This window comes from Hemitrygon akajei, unplaced genomic scaffold (genome assembly GCF_048418815.1).
Source record: "Hemitrygon akajei unplaced genomic scaffold, sHemAka1.3 Scf000044, whole genome shotgun sequence".
Classification (NCBI taxonomy): domain Eukaryota; kingdom Metazoa; phylum Chordata; class Chondrichthyes; order Myliobatiformes; family Dasyatidae; genus Hemitrygon; species Hemitrygon akajei.
The window spans coordinates 2,576,607-2,603,358 of record NW_027331930.1 but is presented as its reverse complement, the minus strand read 5'-3'; the positions used below and the strand labels follow the sequence as shown (position 1 = coordinate 2,603,358).

At 44.8% G+C, this 26,752-nt stretch overlaps 2 protein-coding genes across 2 annotated transcripts in view; both read right to left on the bottom strand.

Moving 5' to 3' along the window:
• Window positions 1-26,752, bottom strand: part of LOC140720517 (uncharacterized) — a gene marked incomplete at its 5' end in the record, with an annotated part of 422,150 nt that overhangs the window by 238,037 nt on the left and 157,361 nt on the right. The window lies entirely within an intron of this gene.
• On the bottom strand, window positions 1,044-25,705 carry LOC140720535 (zinc-binding protein A33-like). Its single transcript, XM_073035378.1, has 6 exons — window positions 25,149-25,705; window positions 24,360-24,455; window positions 23,001-23,234; window positions 16,475-16,497; window positions 16,269-16,387; window positions 1,044-4,366 (listed from the first exon to the last, which is right to left on the bottom strand). Exons 1-6 carry the CDS (start codon window positions 25,557-25,559, stop codon window positions 3,813-3,815), a joined length of 1,437 nt encoding a protein of 478 aa, XP_072891479.1. The 5' UTR covers window positions 25,560-25,705; the 3' UTR covers window positions 1,044-3,812.

Below are 26,752 nucleotides of genomic sequence, written 5' to 3'. Positions count from 1 at the left end.
TTTACATAAATGAGACTTTAATGATATTGGCCTACAAGAAGGAGGATCAGACGGGGAGATCCAGGTTTTAGAATGGGAACTACTACAACCATTTTCCATGAGAAAAGTAGATGGCCAAACCAAATACAATTCAGAAAGTTAATATTTTCACAAAAGTAAATTACACACATACCTGTTGAATCAAGATTTTCTCCAAGTTCATGATACATTTTATTCCCATTCACAACACTATACTCTGTCCCTTTCCTTATAAAACTGACAACACCACCCCTCTACCAACTAACCTGTCAACCCAAATAACAATATAATCCTGCACAGGAATAAAACTTAAAATGTGCAGGTTTCCTGAACAGATATAACATCGGAAGAATCTGATAAATCAGAAATAAACTGCTAAAAGTGTTGACCATGTAAAATCAGGCTTCTTGCATTTCACTTCAATATTTCAATCCCATTACATACCTTCACAAGTAAACTGGGATGCAGAAACCCCCACAAATCAGAGCTTCATTTACAGCTTCCCACATAACACCAGTTACACCAAGATACCTTTCTGCAGCTTTCACAATAATTTTAATTTCCTCAGTAGGATGAGATGTCTGAGCAGTACAATTCACCACATCGGTTATAAACATCACAAACTTCATTTTATCCAGCAGTGAAGTATCTTTGGTGAGAGAACTGTGATGCCGGCATATATCCACTGTCGTCACAGTCTGTTCTCTGAGTGGGATCACATTCACATGCTATCTAATAGCCTCGTTCGCATCTGCCTCCACCACGACCCGATATTCACACCAGACACTCACCACTATGGGAATGGAAAACAAAACTTGAAACGCAAATCTCCTTTAAACATTCTGAGTCAGGTTTTTAACATCATTGTTTTTCTAATTGTTTTTTTTTTAACAGCAGCTATGCAGAGAAAAGATACAAAATGCACTAAATTACAAAATACTTCAATAGTGCAAAAAGGACCAAGGAGGATGTGTTCCCCCTTTCTACTGAAGTGCATGCCCACTGGCATTGGACATTTCCTCCTTAGAGAAAAAATCCCGGCTGTCCACTCTGTCTGTGCCTCTCACATTCCTGTAAACGTCTGTCAGACCTCCCTCAGCCTCTGCCACTCCGGAGAAAATTCCCCGAGATTGTCCGGTCTCACTTTATCCAGGCAGCATCCTGTTAAGCCTCTTGCACTCACCATCCAAAACCTCCGCATTATTCCTGTATTCGAATGCAATTCTCCAGATGTGGTTAAACTAGAGATTTTTACAACTGCAACATAACTGCCTGACAATGGAACCACTATCTGGGAGTTATGAATTCGGATTCCAAGATCTCCCTGTAGATCAACACAGTTCAGTCTCGCCCCATGAATATAACAGCAAAGAGATAATGCTGAGGCTTTATAAGACAAGAGTCAGGCCGCACTTGGAGTATTGTCAACAGTGTTGGGGCCCATATCTCAGACAGGATGTGTTGTCATTGGAGAGAATCCAGAGGAGGTACAGAAAGATTATTTCGGGAATGAAGGGGTTAAAATATGAGGAGCACTTGGCAGCTTTGATCCTGTGTTCACTGGAACTCAGAAAAATGCGGGGGCATCTCATTGAAACCTACCGAATGTTGAAAGGACTGGATAAGGTGGATGTGGAGAAGGTATTTCCTGTGGTGGGGCACAGCCAAAAAGTTGAGGGGCCACCTTTTCAAACAGAGGTAAGCAGCTTATTCTTTTTATTAGCCAAGGTGTATTGGATCTGTGGAATTCTCTGCCACAGACTGCGGTGGAGGCCGAGTGTGTGGGTATATTCAAGGCGGAAGTTGATTGTTTCCTGATCGGTCAGGGCATCAAAGGATATGGGGGGAGGTCATATATCTGGAATTGAGTGCGATCTGGATCAGCCATGATGGAAAGGTGGCTGACTCAATGGGCTGAATGGCCTAATTCTGTTCCTATGCCTTATGGACTTATGAACAGAAGCCCCCTCAATCATGATGAATCTCCTCTGCACTGTCCCAGCACAAAACATCCTTTGTACAGAATCCTAAGCGGAACTGAATGCAACTTTTCAAGAACGTTGTCAAGTCAGGCAGCATCTGTTCAGGGGAATAGAGTCGATGGTTGGGACAGAAACCCTCCCTTACAGCTATAACACAGGCCCTTCGGCCCAACCTTTCCATGCTGTCCTCCTGTCCATTTAAACTAATCCCTCTGCCTGTCTTTGACACAGAACAGAGAAATCTACAGCACATTACAGGCTCTTCAGCCCACAATGTTGTACCGACCATGTAACCTATTCTAGAGACTGCCTAGGACTTCCTGATCGTATATCCCTCTATGTTTCTAAGCTCCATGAACCTATCTAAGAGTCTCTTAAAATATCCTATTGTATCCACCTCCACCATCGTTGCCAGCAGCCCATTCCATGCACCCACCACTCTCTGTGTAAGAAACTTACCCCTGACATTCCCTCAGTACCGACTTCCAAGCAGCTTAAAACTACGTCCCCACGTGTTAGTCAATGCCTCTGGCTATCCCCATGGTCAAAGCCTCTCATCATCTTATTACAATTACTTATGTACAGGATAGGAGAAATATAGCTTCAACATCACCTCACAGCTCTTGAACTCAATCCCATGGTTGATGAAGGCCATCACACCAGACGCCTTCCTAACAACACTGCCAACCTTCGCAGCAGCCTTGAATGTCGTATGGGCACAGACCCCAAGATCTCTCTGACCCTCCACACTGCCAAGAGTCTCACCATTAATATGATATTCTGTGTTCAAATTTGACCTGCAGAAATGAATCTCTTCATCTGTGTTGAACTCCCTCTGCCACTTCCCAGTTCTGCATCCGAGGCGAGGAAATAGATTGCTGAGCCTCTTGCTAGGATCATTATGTCCTTATTGCCCACGGGAATGGTCCCGGAGGATTGGAGGGAGGCTACTATCCACTTACTCTCAATATATTTGTAGAAATCCTTTGGCTTTACCTTCACATTATCTGCCAAAGCAACCTCATGTTTTTTGGCCTTCCTGATTGCCTATACCTGCTATACACTTCTCCCTTTTTCTTAACCAGATCGCCAATATCCCTGGAAAACCAAGGTTCGCTATGCCTGTTAATTTTGCCTTTAATCCTGGCAGGAGCGTGCAAACTCTGCACTCTCAAAATTTCACCTTTGAACTTACCGAACACATCCTTGCCAGAAAAAAAGACGTTTCCCAATCCACTCTTCCTAGATCCTTTTTCATTTCCACAAAATTGGCCCTTCTCCAATGTTACCCGAACATTAAGCTGCCAGTTCTGCCCCTCCTGCCACCAAGTCTCACTGATAGCAGTAATGTCGTAATCCCACGTGTCAACCCACGCCCTAAACTCATCTGTTTTAGCTACAATACTCCGTGCATTGAAATATATGTACCTGAGAATATATATAATATATAGAATATGTATAAAGTTTGCTTTTTCATTTCCGTCTATACATGCAGTCCTCTCATGTTCCTTTTCCTCCTCCACCTCACTATCTGCTCCAAAACTCTGGTTCCCCTCCCTCTGCAAATCTAGATTAAATCCCCCGGAGCAGCACTGGCACATCTACCGTCAAGAATGTTAGTCCTCCTCCAGTTCAGAGGCAAACCGTCCCGTCGGAACAGGCCCCACCTTCCCGGGAACAAAGCCCAATTGTCCAGAAACATGAAGTCCTCCCTCCTGCACCATCTCCTTAGCCACGTATTTAGCTGCACTCTCCGCACATTTATATTTACAGGGACTTTACTCCTGCCGCCGGTTCCGGGACCCGACACATTTACAGACCGGGAGTGGAACCGGAGCAGATTCTCAGCCACTGGTTTCCATCCCCAGTCCGGAAGAAAGGATAAAGTTTCCCCGTGAATTTATTCCCAGTGAAGCTGTGGAGATGGGACTTGGTCTCCGCGTTGTAAAATGTAACTGTCCCGGACTCGTAACTGAGATATACTCCCACCCTCCCAGGGATGGGACCGGCAGGGAGACGGGACTCGGGGGAGGGGAGAACACGGGACCCGTCACAATCCCGATGTAACACGTCATAATGCCGCCCGATGATCCAAAATGCGGTTTCCGGACTCAAACTGAACCTTCCCTTCCTTTCTACAGACTCTCCGGCGACTCCCAGCCACCAGACCCGAATCCCCGTCAACTCCACCTCCCAGTAATGTCTCCCCGATGTGAATCCCTCCGATCCCAGCACACAAGCCCAGTCTGTGAATCGCTTCCCGGTGTCAGGGAGATTCCTTCGGGTCCGGGTCCATCTCACACTCTTCCGATCCTCAGACACCTCGAGATACGGATTCGCCGTTTCCACATCCAGGGTGGCAGAGACTGCGGGGAGAAGGAGAGAATTAGAAAGTCCCCAGGGATCGGGGGAAGACTCGGGCAGCGCGGCCCCGGGGATCAGGGGGAGACTCGGGCAGCGCGGCCCGGTTCCGGTGGAAAGGCCCCTGGGCCTCAGGCGCAGTCGAGTGGCCGATACGAACCTTCACCGTGGTTTGACCCGACGGGAGCGGATGGACAACTAATGTTTCCCCGTGGGTTTTACGTCGGACAGGGGAAAAACCTGCCTGTTGACCCCTGAAAGAATTTTGTGTTTCCATGAGATCTCCTCTCATTCTTCGAAACAGGGAACAGAGAACATAGAGCAGTACAGTACAGGAACAGGCCCGTCATACAATGTTCACATTCATTTGTGAGTGTGAAGTGGGGCAGTGTGATGGTTTGAGACAGTAAAGGAGGTGATAATGGGAACCAGCAGGGGAGAGATGAATGGCAGATTGAACCAGGAGGGGGAGGGGTGGAAAGCCTGTGGGTGAACTGTGTGTGTAGACGTAATGAGAAGCGAGAGGGGGCAAAGATGGCAGATGAGGAAGACTTTGTCCCCTTTCCCACAACCCCATCCCCCGCAACCCCTCATTAGAACAGGGGATGAATTTGCAGGGACCCTTAAGCAACACAGGTCCTGATGAAGTGTTTCAGTCTGAACCGCCGACTGTTTACTCTTTTCCATAGAAACTTCCCAGCCTGCTGTTCCCCCAACAATTTGTGTGTGTTACTCTGCTTTAAATATACTCAATTATTTGCCCTCCACAGCTGCCTGTGGCAGATTCACTATCCTGTGGATAAAGGAATTCCTCCTCATCTCTGTCCTAAATGGACATCCCTATCGTCAGAGGCTGTGCTTACCGTTCTCGACCCACCCACATCCTCCCAACATCAACTCTCTCCAGACAGGTGTCAGAGAGATCTGGCGAGACCCTTCATCAGGACCTGTGCAGCTTGGGTTACCAGCATCTGCAGATTTTCTCCTGTTTGATTTTTAAAGCAGAAATTAATAAGTAAACTTCTTGATTGATCAGAGTCTCCAAAGTTATGGGGAGGAGGCGGGAGAATAGGGTTGAGGGGGATAATAAATCAGCCATTCTTCTAAACTCCCATGAGTACAGGCCCAGAATCAAACTCTTCATATGTTAACCCTTTCATTCCCGGAATCATTATTGTGAATCTTCTGGACCCCCTCCAATTGGACCCGCTCCAATACTCCAAGTGTGGTCTGACCAATGCCTTATAAAACCTCAGAATTACATCCTTGCTCTTGTACTCTAATCCTCTCGAAATGAATGCAAACATTGAGTTTGCCAATCTTATCACTGACACAAACTGCAAGTTAACCTTCAGGGAATCCTGCACAAGGACACCCATGTCCCTTTGCACCTCTGATTTTTGAATTTTGTCCTATTTACAGAATTGTCTATGCGTTTAATTCCTTCGACCAAAGTCGTACCTGCCTAAGTTTGTACCTGTCAAACTCTACCTGTGCTACAAGATCCTTATTACGTATACTGGTGCATTCAAATAAGACCATAAAACAAAGCTGCAGAAGTCGGCCATTCGGTCCTTCGAATCTGCTCCGTCATTTTATCATCAGCTGATCCATTCTCCCATTTAGTCCCACTCTCCCACCGTCTCACCATGACCTTTGATGCCTTGGCTACTCAGATACCTATCAATCTCTGTCTTAAATACACCCAATGACTTGGCTTCCACTGCCGCAAGAGATTAACAGATTCACCACCCTCTGGCTAAAAAAATTTCTTTGCATCTCTGTTCTGAATGGGCGCCCTTCAATCCTTAAGTCATGCTCTCTCATACTAGACTCCCCCACCATGGGAAACAACTTTGCCACATCCACTCTGTCCATGCCTTTTAACATTCGAAATGTTTCTGTGAGTTTCCCCCTCATTCTTCTAAACTCCAAGGAGTACAAACCAAGAGCGGTCAAATGTTCCTCATATGTTAACCCTCTCATTCCCGGAATTTTCTAGTCAATCTTCTCTGAACCGTCTCCAATGTCAGAACATCCTTTCTTAAGTAAGGAGCTCAAAGCTGCACACAGTATTCCAAGTGAGGCCTTATAGAGTCTCAACATCACATCCCTGCTCCTATACTCTATTCCTCTAGAAATGAATGCCAACATTGCATTCGCCTTCTTCACCACCGACTCAACCTGAAGGTTAACCTTAAGTGTATCCTGCACGAGCACTCTCAAGTCCCATTGCATCTCAGAACTTTGAATTCTCCCCCCATTTAAATAATAGTCTGCCCGTTTATTTCTTCTACCAACGTGCATGACCATACACTTTTCAGCATTGTATTTCATTTGCCACTTCTTTGACCATTCTCCTAATCTATCCAAGTCTCTCTGCAGACTCTCTTTCTGCTCAGCACTACCGTCCCCTCCAGTTATCTTTGTATCATCAGCAAACTTAGCCACAAATCCATCTACTCCATAATCCAAATTGTTGATATACAACGTAAAAAGAAGTGGCCCCAACACGGAACCCTGGGGAACACCACTGGTAACTGGCAGTCAACCAGAATGGGATCCCTTTATTCCCACTGTCTGTTTCCTGTCAATCAGCCAACACTCTATCCACATATGTAAATTTCCCGTAATTCCATGGGCTCGTATCTTGTTTAGCGGACTCATGTGCGGTACCTTGTCAAAGGCCTTCTGAAAATCCAAATACACAACATCCACTGCATCTCCCTTGTCTAGCCTACTTGTAATCTCCTCAAAAAATTTCAATGGGTTTGTCAGGCAGGATTTTCCTTTATGGACACCTTGCTGAGTTTGGCCTATCTTGTCATATGCCTCCAGATACTCGGTAACCTCATCCTTGACCATTGACTCCAACAACTTCCCAACCACCGATGTCAAGCTAACAGGTCTATAATTTACTTTTTGCTTCCTTGCCCCTTTCTCAAATACCAGAGTGGCATTTACAATCTTCCACTCCTCCGGAACGATGCCAGAGTCTATTGACTTTCGACAGATCATTGCTAATGCCTCCGCGATCTCCACAGCTACTTCCTTCAAAACACAAGGGTGCATTCTATCTGGTACAGGAGATTTATCTACCCTTAGACTATTCAGCTTCCTAAGTACTTTCTCTGTCGTAATTGTGACTGTGCACACTTCTCTTCCCTGACACCCTTGAGTGTCCGGTGTACTGCTGATATCTTCCTCAGTGAGGACTGATGCAAATACTCGTTCAGTTCCTCAGCCATCTCCTTATCTCCCATTACAATTTCTCCAGCATCATTTTCTATGTGTCCTATATCCACTCTCACCTGTTTCTTTATTCTTTATGCACTTGAAAAAGCTTTTAGTATCTTCTTTGATATTATTTGCCCCATCACCTGCCTGTCCTTCTTGACATCTTTACTGCTCTCTATCTTAGATTTATTTCTGTTTTCCCCCTCCTCTATTCTATCATTCCGGTTTCCCATCCCCCTGCCAAATTAGTTTAAACCCTCCCTAACAGCTCTATTAAACATACTCGCTGTGGTTCAGGTGTAACCAGTCCTTTTCGAACAGGTAATATTTCCCCCAGAAGAGATCCCAATGATCCAAGAATCTGAAGCCCTGCCCCGCTGCACCAGTCTCTCAGCCTCGCATTCATTTGCCTGATCCTACTATTCTTGCCCTCGCTGGCACGTGGCACAGGTAGCAATACAGAATACAGAATGAGAATACAGAAGCTTCTCAGCTTCATTCCTAACTCCCGGAAATCTATCTGCAGGACCTCCTCCCTTTTCCTCTCTATGTCTTTGGTACCAACATGTACCAAGACAGCTGGCTGCTCGCCCTCTCCCTTCAGAATATTCTGGACCCGATCCGAGACTTCCCATACACTGGCACCTGGGAGGCAACACACCATGCGGGTATCTCTATCAGGCTCACAGAATCTCCTGTCTGTTCCCCTGACTATGGAATCCCCTATGACTACCGCATTCCTCTTCTCCCTCCTTCCCTCCTGCACAACAGCGCCAGGCTCAGAGCCAGAGACCCGGTCACCGTGGCCGTCCCCTGTCAGGTCATCCCCCTCAACAGCATCCGAAACGATATACTTGTTGCTGAGGGGGGCAGCCACAGGGGTGCTCTCCACTATCCGGGCATTTCCCTTCCCTCTCCTGACAGTCACCCAGTTTTCTGATCCCTGTAGCCTAGGGACGACTACCTCCCTGTAGCTCCTGTCTATCACCTCTTCATTTTCTCTAATAAGCAGTAGGTCATCAAGCTGCAGCTCCAGATCCCTAACACGGTCTCCGAGGAGCTGAATCTCGGTTCACCTGGTGCAGATGTGGCTATCAGGGAGGCTGGAGGCCTCCCAGGATTCCCACATCTGACACCCTGAACAAAGCACTAACCCTGCAGACATGCTACCTAATTCTACAGGAATGAAACAAAGAAAGATAGGTCTACTCACCCACTTACTTCGCCAAGCACACGAACTTTTTAAACCGTTAGCTAATGTGCCCTGCTGTTCTCCCGTCCGTCGGGCCGATTTGCCAAGGGGAAAAAAAAGAGTCGGTGCCTCGCTCTCGCCACTTCACGTTACCGCCTAAGGCCGTTGATCCAAAGCCCTACACTCTGCGGCCACCCACTCCGCTGCCCACTGTATAGGGTGGTCCACTTTTTAAACTCTCCGCGCTGTCCTGCGCAGTCTCGCCGTTCTTGTACGCGAGGTCTTTTTCAAAAAAACTGCCTTCCTTCAGAATTTAGCTCCCACGCCGCCCTTCTTGTCCCAATCTAAAAAAACACCTTCAGTCCTGTATTCATCACCCTGTTCCACACTGTCCACATGAAATTCAGCAAGGCCTTTGATGTCGATGATAGACCACACTTGGGGCATTGTCTGCATTTCCGGTTCCCGAATTTGGGGAGGATGTGAGTACACTGGACAGTAGGCTTCAGGAGGATGTTACCAGGACTGGGGGTTTGGGTTAAAAGCAGACCCCTTCTCAAAAGCAGGTATGACCCCTTATCAAAGTAAATAATTCATAAGGAGCTTAAATAACGTTTCTTTTTCCAAGAAATGGGAGTACAGAACCAGAGGGCTCAGATTGAAAGTGAGATGGGAAATTTTTCTGAGTGGTCTATCGGGTAACATTCTCACAGAGAGGGAGGTTGGTAAATGGAATTTGCCCTCAGACGCTGTAGAAGCAGGTAAAAATAAAATATTTTAAAATAAATTTGGGCAGGTACACAGATGGGAAATGGTTAGAGGGATGGGGGGGGCAAACACACACAAATGGGCCATGCTCAAGAAGACATCTTAGTCTTGCAGATTGATGAAGTGGGCCGTGGGTTCAACATCCATCAAACCCTCCCAGATCATCCTCCTGAGCAATCTCACCCCGGAGTCTGTCTGTGAATTGTTGATGTGACGTCACGTCAGAGGGCAGCTCAGTGACACAGAACAGACAGACTGGGTAAGGACGGCAGATTTCAATCCTAAATGGGAATTTGTGCCCATTTCTGTGGACGTGTGTCACAGTCTGATAGTATATCTGTGTATGTGTGTGTGTGTGTGTGTGTGTGTGTGTGTGTGTGTGTGTGTGTGTGTGTGTGTGTGTGTGTGTGTGTGTGTGTGTGTGTGTGTGTGTGTGTGTGTGGTGATTGTAGTAAATATACCTGTTGTGTGTATACACATTGAAGGAGAGTTTGCACATTGAAGAATTTGTATGTTACAGTGTGTCGTCACATGTCTGGTGTGTGTTGAGAATGTGTCACACGTGATTGAGTTGTTTAAATGAATAAATGACTGTCTCTGAAGAGATTGGTTTCCCGGTTACTGAAGGAAATAACAACGTACATTGCTGAGGCTCTGACTACAATCTGCCAGTCCTTCCTGTGTATGTGTGTGAGGGAGCTTTGCCAGGCCGGTTATGCTGTGTGTGCTTCTCCCGAGATGAAATCTTGACCCATGTCAATGCATGTTGGTGTGTCCGAGCTCATTCTCACAATGCTTCAATGTTGTGGTCTGATCACCATAAGACATAAGAGCAGAATTAGGCCATTTGCCTATCGAGTCTGCTCCGCCATCCAATCATGGCTGATCCTTTTTTCCCTCCTCAGCCCCACTACCTGGTCTTCTCCCCGTAACCTTTGATGCTGTGTCCAATCTAGAACCTATCAAGCTCTACTCTGTCTAGGACTTTCAACATTCGAAAGGTTTCAATGAGATCCCCCTCATCTTTCAAAATTCCAACGAGCACAGACACAGAGCTATCAAACGTTCCTCGTATGAGAACCCTTTCATTCCTGGAATCATCCTTATGAAATAGATGCCAGCACACCTTTTCTTAGATGAGGAGCCCAAAACTGTTCACAATACTCAAGGTGAGGCTTCACCAGTGCCTTATAAAGCCTCAGCAGCACATCCCTGCTCTTGGATTGAATGCTATCTAAACCCCTTGGATTGAATGCTAACATTGGATTTGCCTTCCTCACCACTGACTCTACCTGCAAGATAACCTTTAGTGTGTTCTGCAGAATGACTACTAAGTCTATTTACATCTCAGCGTTTTGGGTTTTCTCTCCATTTGAAAAAAAAAATCTGCACATTATTTCGACGACCATAGTGCATGACCATGCATTTTCCAACATTGTATATCATTTGCAACTTTCCTTCCCATTCTCCTCATTCAAGTCCTTTTCCAGCCTAACTGTTTCCTCAACACGACCTGCCCCTCCACCAATTCTCGTATCATCTGCAAACTTGTAAACAAAGCCATCTACTCTAGGACAAGAGGGTATGAATTCAGGATTGAAGGACGTCCTTTTAGAACTGAGATGTGGAGAAATTACTTTAGTCAGTGTGTGGAAAATCTGTGGAATTTGTTGACACAAGTGGATGTTCAGACAAGTTATATTTAAGGCAGAGATAGATAGGATCTTGATCAGCCTGGGCATCAAAGGGTATGGGGTGAAAGCAGGGGAGTGGGGACGACTGGAAGAATTGGATCTGCCTATGACTGAATGGTGGAGCAGACTAGATGGGCCGACTGGCTCCTATATCTTATGGTCTATTCCATCTGCAAAATCTTGATATACAGCATAAAATGATGGTGTCCTAACACTGACCCCTGTGGAACACAAGTCACTGGTAGCAAACCAGAAAAGGATCCCTTTACTCTCATTCGCTGTTTCCTGCCAGTCAGCCAATATTCTAACCATGCCTGTAACTTTTCTGTAATACCATGGCCTCTAAACTTGGTTAACACCTTCATGTGTGGCACCTTGTCAAAGGCCTTCTGAGATTCCAAATATACAACATCCCCTTTATCTATCCTACTTGTAATCTCCTCAAATAATCCCGACAGGTTTGTCAGGCAGGATATTCCCTTAACGAAGCCATGCTGACTTGTCCTATCTTGTCCAGTGTCACCAAGTATTTCATAACCTCATACTATCACCATATAACCATATAAAAATTACAGCATGGAAACAGGCCATCTTGGCTCTTCTAGTCCGTGCAGAACGCTTACTCTCACCTAGTCTCACTGACCCGCACTCAGCCCATAACCCTCCATTCCTTTCTGTCCATATACCTATCCAATTTTACTTTAAATGACAATATCCAACCTGCCTCTACCACTTCCTCTGAGTAAAGAAGTTCCCCCTCGAGTTACCACTAAGTTTTTGCCCCCAACTCTCAACTCATGTCCTCTTGTTTGAATCTCCCATAGTCTCAATTGAAAAAGCCTATTCACGTCAACTCTATCTATCCCCCTCAGAATTTTAAATACCTCTATCAAGTCCCCCCACAACCTTCTACACTCCAAAGAATAAAGACCTAACTTGTTCAACCTTTCTCTGTAACTTAGGTGCTGAAACCCAGGTAACATTCTGGTAAATCTTCGCTGTGCTCTCTCTATTTTGTTGACATCTTTCCTATAATTCGGTGACCAGAACTGTACACAATACTCCAAATGTGGCCTTACCAATGCCTTGTACAATTTTAACATTACATCCCAACTCCTATACACAATGCTCTGATTTATAAAGACCAGCATACCAAAAGCTTTCTTCACAACCCTATCCACATGAAATTCCACCTTCAGGGAACTATGCACCATTATTCCTAGATCACTCTGTTCTACTACGTTCTTCAATGCCCTACCATTTACCATATATGTCCTATTTTGATTAGTCCTACTGTTACGTACCCGTGGGTATCTTGTACCTGTCGCATGACCATGATGTAATTGAGGCTATGCTGGGCATGATGTAATGGTCTTGTGATGGTGGAGTGACGTCATTTTCCCCGCCAGTGGGAGGTCATGTGATAGTTTTTTTCAACAGGGTATAAAAGGAGAACCCCTCCTTATGAGGTGGGGCAGTTCGTGGCTGAATTCGCCACTGACTCCATGTTGCTGCGTGTTCGATGTTATGATGCAGTTTTGTTTAAAAGTGGAGTTTTACTTTCTGTCTTAAGTCTCAAAAGTTATTGTCGGCAGTTTTGCTACAATACTGCCAGTTAAAATGAAGTCGGAGAGTGAAGATTCAAAGTTCGGGAAGCTGAAATATCGAGGAAAGTTGATGTCGGCTGTGAAGCAGTTTCGACCTTTATTTAATCTTCGTACAAAGAATTAGTAACGTGTCCATGATAACTCCTGACTTGCCCAAAAAGTGCAGAAGGAGTTGGATGCAGAGTTTCGCCAAGGAAAGGTCAGTGCCTTTAAGCCGTTTTATTTCCTTCAATCGTGAATCCCTCGGTAAAGCCCGCTTGAGCTAGGATCAGCAGTAACGCCAAGGAAGAGAATTTATTATCTCAAGGAAAGCCTCTCTAAAGTGACTGTGTAAACATTTGGACTTTCGCATTACTACTTCTAAGAACTGTTTTTGCATTATCACTTTAAGAACTGAGTTCGCGTTTCTCGTTTTAAGAACTGTTCGAGCTGCCGTATGGCAGCCGACTTCCGGTTAAGTTAGTCTTTTGTTTACTTTTGGGGTTTTTTTTAGCAGTGTTTAATAATTTTTTTATTTGTTAACAAAAACCTGTCTCAATTATATATTAATTGTTGCTGGATCGTAACACTATCAAAATGAAGCACTTCACACTTATCAGCATTAAACTCCATCTGTCATCGTTCAGCCCACTCCTCTAATTGGTCTAAATCTCTCTGCAAGCTTTAAAAACCTACTTCATTATCCACAAAGCCACCTATCTTAGTATCATATGCATACTTACTAATCCAATTTACCACCCCATCAGCCAGATCATTAATGTATATGACAAACAACATTGGACCCAATACAGATCCCTGAGGCACACCACTAGTCACCGGCCTCCAACCTGACAAACAGTTATCCACCACTACTCTCTGGCATCTCCCATCCAGCCACTGTTGAATACATTTTACTACTTCAATATTACTACCTAACGATTGAACCTTCCTAACTAAACTCCCGTGTGGAACCATGTCAGGTGACTTACTGAAGTCCATATAGACATCATCCACTGTTTTACCCTCGTCAAATGTGCAATGTGCATTTTATAGTAATTTGTGATAAATAATATGTGCAACATGCTGGTCAATATAACATAGAAATACAGTTGTCTCAGCACGAGTTAATCAGTCTGATGGCCTGGTTGAAGAAGCTATCCCGGAGCCTGTTGCTCCTGGCTTTTATGCTGCGGTACCGTATCCCGGATGGTAGCAACTGGTACAGTTTGTGGTTGGGCTGACTCAGGTCTCAAATGATCCTTCTGGCATTTTTAACACACCTGTCTTTGTAAAACAAGCTGGCAATCTATCAAATTGTTTTTCAAGTATTGTAAAAAAGTAAAACAGATGAGAGTGGAAATGAGGCCGGATATATAATAATGGGAGATAAAGAGATGGCAGATAAAATAAATATTTTGCATCAGTCTTCACCGTGGAAGACACCAGCACTGTGCCATATGTTGAAGAGTGTGAGGGAAACGAAGTGAGTGCAGTTACTGTTACAAGGGAGAAGGTGATCAAACAGCTGAAAGACTTAAAGGTACATAAGTCACCGGGACCATCTTAACAATTGACACTAACTTCTTCCCAACCACAGAGGTGAGGCTAACTGGTCAATAATTTCCTTTCTGCTGCCTTCCTCCTTACTTAAAGGGCTAAGTGACATTTGCCATTTTCCAGTCCTCTGGCACCATGCCACGGTCCAATGATTTTTGGGAGATCATTTGAAATGCCTCCACGATGTCTATTGCTACCTCTTTCAGAACACTAGGGTGCAGTTCATCTGGTCCGGGTGACTTATGTTGAACTCAGACATATTGTGAGCACTGTTTCTTAAGGTTTCTTTTAACTACTCACCTCTGGTTCAATACATAACACCCAATCCAGTAGAGCTGTTCCCCGAGTAGGCTCAACGACACACTGCTCTAGAAAACCATCACATTGCATTCAACAAACTCACTCTCTTGAGATCCTTTACCAACCTGATTTTCCCAATTGACCTGCATGTTGAAATCTCCCATCATTATCATAACATTGTCCTTTTCATCAGCCTTTTCTATTTCCAGTTGTAATCTGTGGGCCTCAACCAACTGACTGTTGGGAGGCCTGTATATGACTGGTGTCAGTGTCATTTTTACTTTTGCAGTTTCTTACCTCAACCCACAAGATTCAACATCTTCCAATCCTATGTCACATCTTGCTGCTGATTTACCAGCAGAGCCACACCACCCCATCGGCCTTCCTTCCTTCCTCCGATACATTGTGTAACCGTGAACATTCAGCTCCCAACTACAACCATCCTTCAGCCACGATTCCGTGATGGCCACAACATCATACCTGACAATCGGTAATAGTGCAACAAGATCATCCACCTTATTTCTCATACTCCATGCATTGAGATATACCACTTTATGTACTGTATCTGCTATCCTTTTTAATTCTGCATCCCTAATGCACTGATACTCACCCTGCTGGCTGCAATTTTGTCCTCGCAAATGGCCCTATCCGACAGTCTGACTGCATATGTCCTTTCATTGTTACCATCAGTCCTATCCTTTCACTCCTGTTCCAACACCCCACTAAATTAGTTTAAATCCTACCCAACAGCTCTATCAAACCTCTCTGAGAATATTGTTCTCCCTCGGGTCCAGGTGCAACCCATCCCTTTCGAGCAGGTCATTCCTCCTCCAGAAGAGATCTCATTGATCCAGGAACCTGAAGCCCTGACCCTTGCATCAGCTTCTCAGCCATCTTTAATCTGCCAAATTATCCTGTTTCTACCCTCACCAGCACCTGGTACAGGCAGCAATCCAGAAATTACAACCCTGGGGGTGCTGCTTCTGAACTTTCTACCAAGCTCTCCAAATTCTATTTTCAGGACCTCTTTGCCTTTACTTCCAATGTAATTGGTCCCAAAATGCACCAAGATATCTGGCTGTTTTCCCTCCCACTCCAAAATACTGCAGACACGATCCGAGACGTCCCTGACACTGGCACCTGGGAGGCAACATACCATTCGGGTGTCCCGTTCATGTCCACAGATTCTCCTGTCTGTTCCCCTGATGATTGACCCCCTATCACTATTGCTCCCCTCTTCTCCATCTAACAACAGTGAGAGTTGCCGATCCAGAAGAGGAAAGACCATGAAGAAAGAATTCATGTCTTGTCGTGTTAGTGCAGTGTGCCTGGGATCAGGACACAGTGTTCATCTGCCAGTCCCGTGTATTGGTTGTATTGTGACCCTGTGCTGGTGTGTTCAGAGGTCTGACATCTCCAGCTGACCATGTGACAGTGATGCCTCCCAGTCTGTGGGGGTGATGTGGAATAAATTTCAGTTCCACTTCAGTCCATTATCACAGCCAATCCTGCATCAACTTACAACTTAATTGTGTTTCATGAACAAGGAAAAATGAATCTTTGTAAGTTTTACCTCGGTTAATGGCATCAAGTGTTTCTCTCAGCACTGTGTTCAACAAATAGAGGTGATCGAATTTTTCAACCGGTAGGGCCTCATCTGTCACTGACAATTCCTGGACTTCGTCACTGATTCTGTAAATATTAAACTGCTGGTGATAAACTGGAATTTTGAAGTATTTTACAAATCCATACAGGGTGTCAGTAAAGACCATGTCCTACCTCCTGTTCCGATGAGCTTCCTCCTGAAATAAATAAAAAAACACCAATCTGATTAGACTTGGATCTACTGTCCACATCCTGAATTTCATCCAAATCATTACAAGGTGTTGAAAATTCCCACTCCCACAGTCACAAACACAAACCAGCAATACAGAACCACGGGAAAAATTACAGGAAAAGTTTCTGGACGTTAGAGCATTACTGAGAGGATGAAACTTACAGGAAAGACAGGACATGCTGTGCATTATCATCTGGATAAGATATCAGAATGATAAAATGGAACAATTTAAGATCAATGATGGATTTGAATGCGCGAAGGTGGAAAAAATACCTCATTGTGGCGAACATGAGAGGACACAGGTGCTTGCAAGTAGTACAGAGGAGATGTCAGGGATACGTTTTTGGGAATGGGTGGAATGAGCTGCCGGCAACGAAGGTGGAGGCGGTTGCGATACGGTCTTTCAAGAGACTCCCACACAGGTACATGGAGCTTAGAAAAATAGAGAGCTATGGGTAACTCGAGGTAATTTAGATAGATAGATAGATAAATAGATACTTTATTCATCCCCATGGGGAAATTCAACATTTTTTCCAATGTCCCATACACTTGTTGTAGCAAAACTAATTACATACAATACTTAACTCAGTAAAAATATGATATGCATCTAAATCACTCTCTCAAAAAGCATTAATAATAGCTTTTAAAAAGTTCTTAAGTAGTTTACTTAAATACATTAAATACAATCAACCCCGGCACTTAACATATCTTACTCCTGGCGGTTGAATTGTAAAGCCTAATGGCATTGGGGAGTATCGACCTCTTCATCCTGTCTAAGGAGCATTGCATCGATAGCAACCTGTCGCTGAAACTGCTTCTCTGTCTCTGGATGGTGCTATGTAGAGGATGTTCAGGGTTTTCCATAATTGACCGTACCCTACTCAGCGCCCTTCGCTCAGCTACTGATGTTATACTCTCCAGTACTTTGCCCACGACAGAGCCCGCCTTCCTTACCAGCTTATTAAGACGTGAGTACATGTTTGGCACAGCATTGTGGGCCAAAGAGACTGTATTGTGCTGTAGGTTTTCTTTGTTTCTATGTTTCTATTTATGGGGAGACCTTCAGTCAAAGATAAAATGCCAGGAGGTTTTTAATAAATCCCACAAGAAATTTAGTGAAGAGAATGTGGAACTCAATGCCACAGGAGTGGTTGAAATGGAACAGCAGAGATTGAATGTAATGGGGAGGCTGGATAAACACGTGAGGGGCCAAGGAATTCGGGGCAGTGTTGCTGGGTGCGGTGAATAGGTGGCAGGAGGTTTGTGGCAGAGGGAAAATTGATAGAAGATGGACCAAATGGCCTGCTCATGACGGAGAATGGGACACAATCCCATGTAAAACTAATTCGAAAAAGCAGAGACAGTGAAAGTTTCTGTAATCTGATGGAAACCGGATATGGATAAGTCTGATGAGAGTTTTGAAGTGTCTCATAAGTCTTTCAAGGGACTACAACACAAGTACATGGAGCTTAGAAAAATAGAGGGCTATGGCTAACTCGAGGTAATTTCTAAAGTACGTAGATGTTCGGCACAGCATTGTGGGCCAAAGAGACTGTATTGTGCTGTAGGTTTTCTTTGTTAAACATAGAAACATAGAGAATATGTGCAGGGATAGGCCCTTCGGCCCTTCGAGCCTGCACCGCCATTCAGAATTATCATGGCTGATCATCCAACTCAGAACCCTGTCCTTCTTTCTCTCCATACCCCCTGATCCCTTTAGCCACAAGGGCCATATCCAACTTCCTCTTAAATATAGCCAATGAACCGGCCTCAGCTGTTTCCTTTGGCAGAGAATTCCACAGATTCACCACTCTCTGTGTAAAAAAAGTTTTCCTTTATCTCGGTCCTAAAAGGCTTCCCCTTTATCCTTAAACTGTGACCCCTCTTTCTGGACACCCCCAACATCGGAAACAATCTTCCTGCATCTAGCCTATCCAATCCCTTTAGAATTGTATACGTTTCAATAAGATCCCCCCTCAATCTTCTAAATTCCAGTGAGTATAAGCCTAGTCGATCCAGTCTTTCTTCATATGAAAGTCCTGCCATCCCAGGAATCAATCTGGTGAACCTTCTCTGTACTTCCTCTATGGCAAGAATGTCTTTCCTCAGATTAGGGGACCAAAACTGCACACAATACTCTAGGTGCGGTCTCAACAAGGCTTTGTACAACTGTAGTAGAACCTCCCTGCTCCTGTACTCAAATGCTTTTGCTATGAATGCCAACATACCATTTGCCTTTTTCACCCCCTGTTGTGGAGAGCGCCCTCTTCTTTGTGGTGGCGTGTTGGGGAGGCAGCATTAAGAAGAGGGACGCCTCACGTCTTAATAAGCTGGTAAGGAAGGCGGGCTGTGTCGTGGGCAAAGTACTGGAGAGTATAACATCGGTAGCAGAGCGAAGGACGCTGAGTAGGCTACGGTCAATTATGGAAAACCCTGAACATCCTCTACATAGCACCATCCAGAGACAGAGAAGCAGTTTCAGCGATAGGTTGCTATCGATGCAATGCTCCTCAGACAGGATGAAGAGATCAATACTCCCCAATGCCATTCGGCTTTACAATTCAACCGCCAGGAGTAAGATATGTTAAAGTGCCAGGGTTAGGACTCAATGTACTTAGGTAAACTACTTAAGAACTTTTTAAAAGCTATTATTAATGCTTTTTGAGAGAGTGATTAAGATGCATATCATATTTTTACTGAGTTAAGTATTGTATGTAATTAGTTTTGCTACAACAAGTGTATGGGACATTGGAAAAAAAATGTTGAATTTCCCCATGGGGATGAATAAAGTATCTATCTATCTATCTATCTATCTGCATGCCCACCTTCAATGACTGGTGTACAATGACACCCAGGTCTCGTTGCATCTCCCCTTTTCCTAATCGGCCACCTTTCAGATAATAATCTGTATTCCTGTTCTTGCAACCAAAGTGGATAACCTCACATTTATCCACATTCAATTGCATCTGCCATGAATTTGCCCACTCACCTAACCTATCCAAGTCACCCTGCATCCTGTTATCATCCTCCTCACAGCTAACACCGCTGCCCAGCTTCGTGTCATCCACAAACTTGGAGATGCTGCATTTAATTCCCTCGTCTTAATTATTAATATATATTGTAAACAACTGGGGTCCCAGCACTGAGCCTTGCGGTACCCCACTAGTCACTGCCTGCCATTCTGAAAATGTCCCGTTTACTCCCACTCTTTGCTTCCTGTCTGCCAACCAATTCTCTATCCACATCAATACCATACCCCCAATACCGTGTGCTTTACGTTTGCACACTAATCGCCTGTGTGGGACCTTGTCAAAAGCCTTTTGAAAATCTAAATATATCACATCCACTGGCTCTCCCCATCCACTCTACTAGTTACATCTTCAAAAAATTCAATAACATTCGTCAGACATGGTTTTCCTTTCATAAATCCATGCTGACTTTGCCCGATGATTTCACCTCTTTCCAAATGTGCTGTTATCACATCTTTGATAGCCGACTCTAGCATTTTCCCCACCACCGATGTCAGACTAACCAGTCTATAATTCCCCGGTTTCTCTCTCCCTCCTTTTTTAAAAAGTGGGGTTACATTAGCCACCCTCCAATCCGCAGGAACTAATCCAGAATCTAAGGAGTTTTGAAAAATTATCACTAATGCATCCACTATTTCTTGGGCTACTTCCTTAAGCACTCTGGGATGCAGACCATCTGGCCCTAGGGATTTATCTGCCTTTAATCCCTTCAATTTACCTAACACCACTTCCCTACTAACATGCATTTCCCTCAGTTCCTCCATCTCACTAGACCCTCGGGCCCTTACTATTTCCGGAAGATTATTTATGTCCTTCTTAGTGAAGACAGAATCAAAGTAGTTATTCAATTGGTCTGTCATGTCTTTGTTCCCTATGATCAATTCACCTGTTTCTGACTGTAAAGGACCTACATTTGTCTTGACCAGTCTTTGTTTCTTTTCACTTATCTATAAAAGCTTTTACAGTCAGTTTTTATGTTCCCTGCCAGCTTTCTCTCATTATATTTTTTCCCTTTACTAATTAAGCCCTTTGTCCTCCTCTGCTGGTCTCTGAATTTCTCCCAGTCCTCAGGTGTGCCGCTTTTTTTTTTGCTAATTTATATGTTTCTTCTTTGGACTTGATACTATCCCTAATTTCCCTTGTCAGCCACGGGTGCACTACCTTCCCTGGTTTATTATTTTGCCAAATTGGGATGAACAATTGTAGTTCATCCATACGATCTTTAAATGCTTGCCTTTGCATTTCCACCGTCAACCTTTCAAGTATCATTTGCCAGTCTATCTCAGCAAATTCACGTCTCATACCTTGAAATTACCCTTCTTTAAGTTCAGAACCTTTGTTTCTGAATTAAATATGTCACTCTCCATCTTAATGAAGAATTCCACCGTAATATGGTCACTCTTACCCAAGGGGCCTCGCACGACAAGATTGCTAACCAACCCTTCCTCGTTGCTCAATACCCAATCTAGAATGGCCTGCTCTCCAGTTGGTTCCTTGACATGTTGGTTCAGAAAACCATCCCGCATGCATTCCAAGAAATCCTCTTCCTCAGCACCATTACCAATTTGGTTCACCCAATCTATATGTAGATTGAAGTCACCCATTATAACTACTGTTCCTTTAGTGCACGCATTTCTAATTTCCTGTTTAATGTCATCCCGAACCTCATTACTACTGTTAGGTGGCCTGTACACAATTCCCACTAGTGTTTTCTGCCCCTTACTGTTATGCAACTCTACCCATAGCGATTCCACATCCTCCAGGCTAATGTCCTTCCTTTCTATTGCGTTAATCTCCTCTCTAACCAGCAATGCTACCCCACCTCCTTTTCTTTCCTGTCTATCCCTCCTGAATATTGAATATCCCTGGATGTTGAGCTCCCATCCTTGGTCACCCTGGAGCCATGTCTCTGTGATCCCAACTATATCATATTCATTAATAACTGTCTGCACATTCAATTCACCCACCTTGTTACGAATGCTCCTCGCATTGACTCAAAAAGCCTTTCGGTTTGTTTTTACAACACTCTTAACCCTTATACAATTATGTTGTGGCTCTTTTTGCTTTTTGCCCTGGATTTGCCTGCCTGCCACTTTTACTTTTCACCTTACTACTTTTTGCTTTTACCCTTATTTTACACACCTCTGTCTCTCTGCACTTGTTCCCATCACCCTGCCACATTAGTTTAAAGCTTCCTGAACAGCAGTAGCAAACGCTCCCCCTAGGACATTGGTTCCAGTCCAGCCCAGGTGCAGACCGTCCTGTTTATACCGGTCCCACCTCCCCCAGAACTGGTTCCAATGCCCCAGAAATTTGAATCTATGTTTCTATGTTTCTATTTATGGAGAGACCTTCAGTCAAAGATGAAATGCCAAGAGGTTTTTAATAAATCCCACAAGAAATTTAGTGAAGGGGATGTGGAACTCAATGCCACAGGAGTGGTTTAAATGGAACAGCAGAGACTGACTGTAATAGGGAGGCTGGGTAAACAAGTGAGGGACCAGGGAGTTTGGGGCACTGTTGCTGGTTGTGGTGAGCAGGTGGCAGGAGGATTCTGACAGAGAGGAATCTGTTTGAAGATGGACCGAATGGCTCTATCACGAAGAAGAATGTGACACAATCCCATGTAAAACTTATCCGAAAACGAAGAGACAGTGTAAGTTTGCATAATCTGCCCGAAACCGAATATGGAAGATAAGTCTGATGTGCGGGTCACATTCTTTGTTCTCACTGATTGACAGAGAGACCCTCACACCCACCGCACCAGACACACTCACAGTCTATGACTGGAACTGGGTGTTAATGGGAGTTTTAGAGGATATTTAATGTGGTAATTAAGGACACAATCAGCAGCTTTGTGTTATGATCAGAGTAAATCATTTCAGAGAAGATTACATTCTGTCCTGGGATGTACAGAAGTTGTGGAAGTCCAGTTTTGGGAAAACAGAAACCCTGAATAGTTGCATCAATTGTCTGGTGAGAAACAGTTTACTGCCATTTGTAAATGCTGTGTGTCGGAGCAACACGTCTGTTTTCTGTCTGCATTGTAGTCTGTGTTACGTGATTATTACGATAACCAGTCACGTGAGTGGGGATGTGGTAATTACGAAGGGAATAAGTTACATATTCGTACCTTGTTCTGGGCTGTTTTGATCCTGGGACTGGCCGATGCCATATCATTTGTTGACCAATTCATTGCAGTTTAATTTATGATTAATAATGCTGGAATTTGATTGCTTAAGTATTGTATGTTGCTGATAAAGGATCAAATATTTATCTCCGACATTTTAGAATGTCATTAGCGGAGTGATTGGAGGTTCGTCATGCAAGGAGAACACTCTGTGTGAGGACACCAGCGACGGCAATTGATTTGGTAGAATTGGCCGCTTAGTTCATTTAGTTCAATTTGACAGAAATAAATTGAAATGTAATCCCTCACCTTGAGAAATATCACACTATCTTTTTGATCCATCTGTTCCTTTAACTGAGTGATTTCCTCCTGAATAATCCTTATATTCTCTTGAAGAGCTAGAAGATTTTTCTCCATTGAATTTAGAATCCTCTTTTCTTCTTCCCTGAGATCCCTGAGTAAGCTCTGCTCTTTCTCAGTGATAATCTGGCGCAGTTCAGCAAACTGGGATGTGATGTGGGTCTGAACGCTGTGTGACTGTTTCTGTCGAATGAAAGGTGGAGATTAGTTTACTGCATCGCTGTGTTGTATTTCCTTATGACATTAAGGAGACCGTTCGGTCCATTGGGGTCCATACTACTTCTGAACGAGTACAACGAGATCTAGGTGTTCTTGTACATCAGTCAATGAAAGCAAGCTTGCAGGTACAGCAGAAAGCTAATGGCATGCTGGCCTTTATAACAAGAGGAATTGTGTATAGGAGTAAAGAGGTCCTTCTGCAGCTGTACAGGGCCCTGGTGAGACCCCACCTGGAGTATTGTGTGCAGTTTTGGTCTCCAAATTTGAGGAAGGACATTCTTGCTATTGAGAGAGTGCAGCGTAGGATCACAAGGTTAATTCCCGTAACAGCGGGACTGTCATATGTTAAAAGATTGGAGCGACTGGGCTTTAGAAGGATGAGAGGGGATCTGATTGAGACATATAAGATTATTAAGGGATTGGACACGCTGGAGGCAGGATGCATGATCCCGCTGATGGGTGAGTCCGGAACTAGAGGCCACAGTTTAAGAATAAGGGGTAGGCCATTTAGAACTGAGATGCGGAAAATCTTTTTCACCCGGAGAGTGGTGGATATGTGAAATGCTCTGCCCCAGAAGGCAGTGGAGGCCAAGTCTCTGGATGTATTCAAGAGAGAGTTAGATAGAGCTCTTATAGATAGCGGGGTCAAGGAATATGGGGAGAGGGCTGGAACGGGGTACTGATTGTGTATGATCAGCCATGATCACAGTGAATGGCGGTGCTGGCTAGAAGGGCCGAAAGGTCTACTCCTGCACATATTGTCTATTGTCTATTGAAACATTACCATCAACCCCATTCCCTCACGTTTTCCTGAAACCTATTCTCCCTCATTGACCCATTGACTCCCAACTGATTCACATACTCCCTCCCCACATTCACAGGGTTAATTGTAATTAACCATTCATCCAGCATGTCCTTGGGATCTGTCTGAAATTGTCGTGATCACAGGGAGAGCATGCAAACTCCACACAGACAGAAACCGAGGTCAGGATCGAACCCGGGTCACTGGAGCTGAGACACTCGGCAATTCTGCATTAAATGGAGCAAAACTCGACAGTAATATCAGAAATTCCGCTCAGGAAGCCTCACCCGAACTCCGGAAATCTTCTCTTTCTGTTTCTGCTCCTTTTCCAGGAAGTCTGATTTCTTTTTCGTGAGAGAGTCTATGGAAGATTTTAGCTGATCCTGGAAGTCAGAGAGTGAAGGAAATAGAAACAAAGATACATCAAAAGAAACAGGTGATCAAACCCGATTATCACACAAAATGCCGGAGGAACTCAGTGAGTCAGGCAGCATCTATTCAGGGGAAATAAACAGTCGGTGTTTCGGGATGAGACCCTTCATTCGGACTGGGAAGGAATGGGACAGAAGCCAGAATAAAAAGGTTGGGGACGAGAACCAGCTGACAGCTGACGGATGAGACAACGTGAGGGGGAACGTGAGGGAGGGTGATGAAGTGAGAAGCTGAGAGGAGACAGGTGGAAGAGGTAAAGGGCTGGAAAAGAAGGAATCTAATACGAGAGGACAATCGACCATGGAAGATACGGGAGGAACTGGGCTGTTTGCGGCCCTGAATGGCGACGAGGGAGGAGGTTAGGAGTCAGGTGTAGCACTTGTCCCGCTTGCAGGTGTCGGTGCCAGGAGGGAGATCAGTGGGGAGGAGCGAGTGGATCAGGGCGATACAGTACGTGGAGTGCGATCCGTATGGAGAGCGGAGAGTTGCGGGGTGAGGAGGTGGGCTGTGGGACGGAGAGATGCTAGAAACCCGTTGGAGATGGCGGAAGTTGCAAAGAATGATGTGCTGGTTATGGAGGATCGTGTGATGATATGTAGGACAAAGGAAATGTGTGAAGTATTAAATTAACGTTTAGTTTTTACCTTGTAGATTTTAACAGCTTCTCTAATCAGCATGAAGCGGTGCTCTCGGTGTTCCTGCGCACCTGCACATATCACACAGATCAGTGTCTTGTCCGTTTCACAAAACAGCTTCAGTTCTTCCTCATGTTCCTCGCAGTGAAGTTTACTTTCCTTCCCTTTCGGATTCTGGTTTTGAATCCGAGCTTTTTCAGCCAGATTTGCTAAGGCCCGATTCACCCTGAGGGTGCGGTCAGCAAACACTTTTCTGCATTCTGGGCAGGAGTTTCTCTCCTCCCTTTCCCAACACCGTGTGATACAAGAGCGACAGAAGTTGTGTCCACACTCCAGTATAACCGGATCGGTGAAGAAATCCAGGCAAACGGGACAAATTACTTCCTCGATCCAACTCTCGGCCTTTCTTTTCGAAGCCATGTTAACTCCCAGCGCTTCCTGATTCAGAATGCTTTCGCTTTCGGGGAGCTGCTGATCCCCTGCAGTACCGCGATTGTCCACTACGCGCGCTGCAGACTCAGGGAATGAACATTCTGCTGCTGGATGTGTTCAATGGGAAGTAATAGTGGTAATTTCCATCGCAGGGTGCGATCAGCAACATATTAAACAGATCAGAACAGAAATGAAAACTCGGCCATGGACTGCCTGAGCCCAGCTGCGAAAGGGGCGGCGTTGGGCCTGGGGTTTGCAACCTCGTCCGGAAAAGTTGCAGTGCACAGAAATGTCAAATGAACCTCCGAAGGCCTCATCCGTGAGATCGGAAGGACCTTCCCCTGGAAGGCGATTGAAGTCGTGCGGTGAAAGGAGAAGCCACAGGGCAGGTAACGTTCGCCCTGGACAGGGAACTCTGGCGAGCTGCTGTTGGCGGCCTGTGTCCCGGTACGCCTGATGGGCTGAAGAAGAAGCAGAACAGAAATGAAGCCGGAGAGAAGAGCCTGGTTCAGTCTGAGGCAGGAATGAAAGGGACAAGTTCTGAACAGAGAGGCACAAGAGACTGCAGATGCTGGAATCTCGTGTAAGAAACTCGAGGGACTGAGCGGGTCAGGCAGCATCTGTGGAGAGAAATGTAAAATCGACTTTCAGGTCGAGATCCTTCAGCTGGACTGTTGCAACCCGAAATCTCGATTGCCATTTCCCTCAGATGCTGCCTGACCCGTTGAGTTTCTCCAAAAGCTCGGTTTTTAATTTTTTTTCTCACGGTGTAAAGAGAATCAGACTGGGGTGTAAAACTGGGGTTAGTAACTATTTAAAACAACTATTAAATTAGTTCATACCATGAAAGTGGGGATGTCGAGAGAATATTGTGCTGTGACAAGACAGATGCCGTGGCTGCAGGGAAAGGACAGGACTGGACATTCCACGTCACAGGGTGGAAAATATTATTTTGGTCGGTGAAGTCCTGAAGAAACTTTTTGACTTTACCCATGTCTGTCCCAGCTCCAGTGAAAGGCCAGTTTCCACAATTCTGCACAGAGCCCAGACGTTGATGTTTTTTTTAAAATCAAAATAAGCATTATTTGCCATGAAATATTCACAGGGATAAACCGTGCAATGTCTTTACCCGAGGATCAGTGAGCCTTCTGTCACGCAGCTGCTGTGGCACAGGCCCTTGC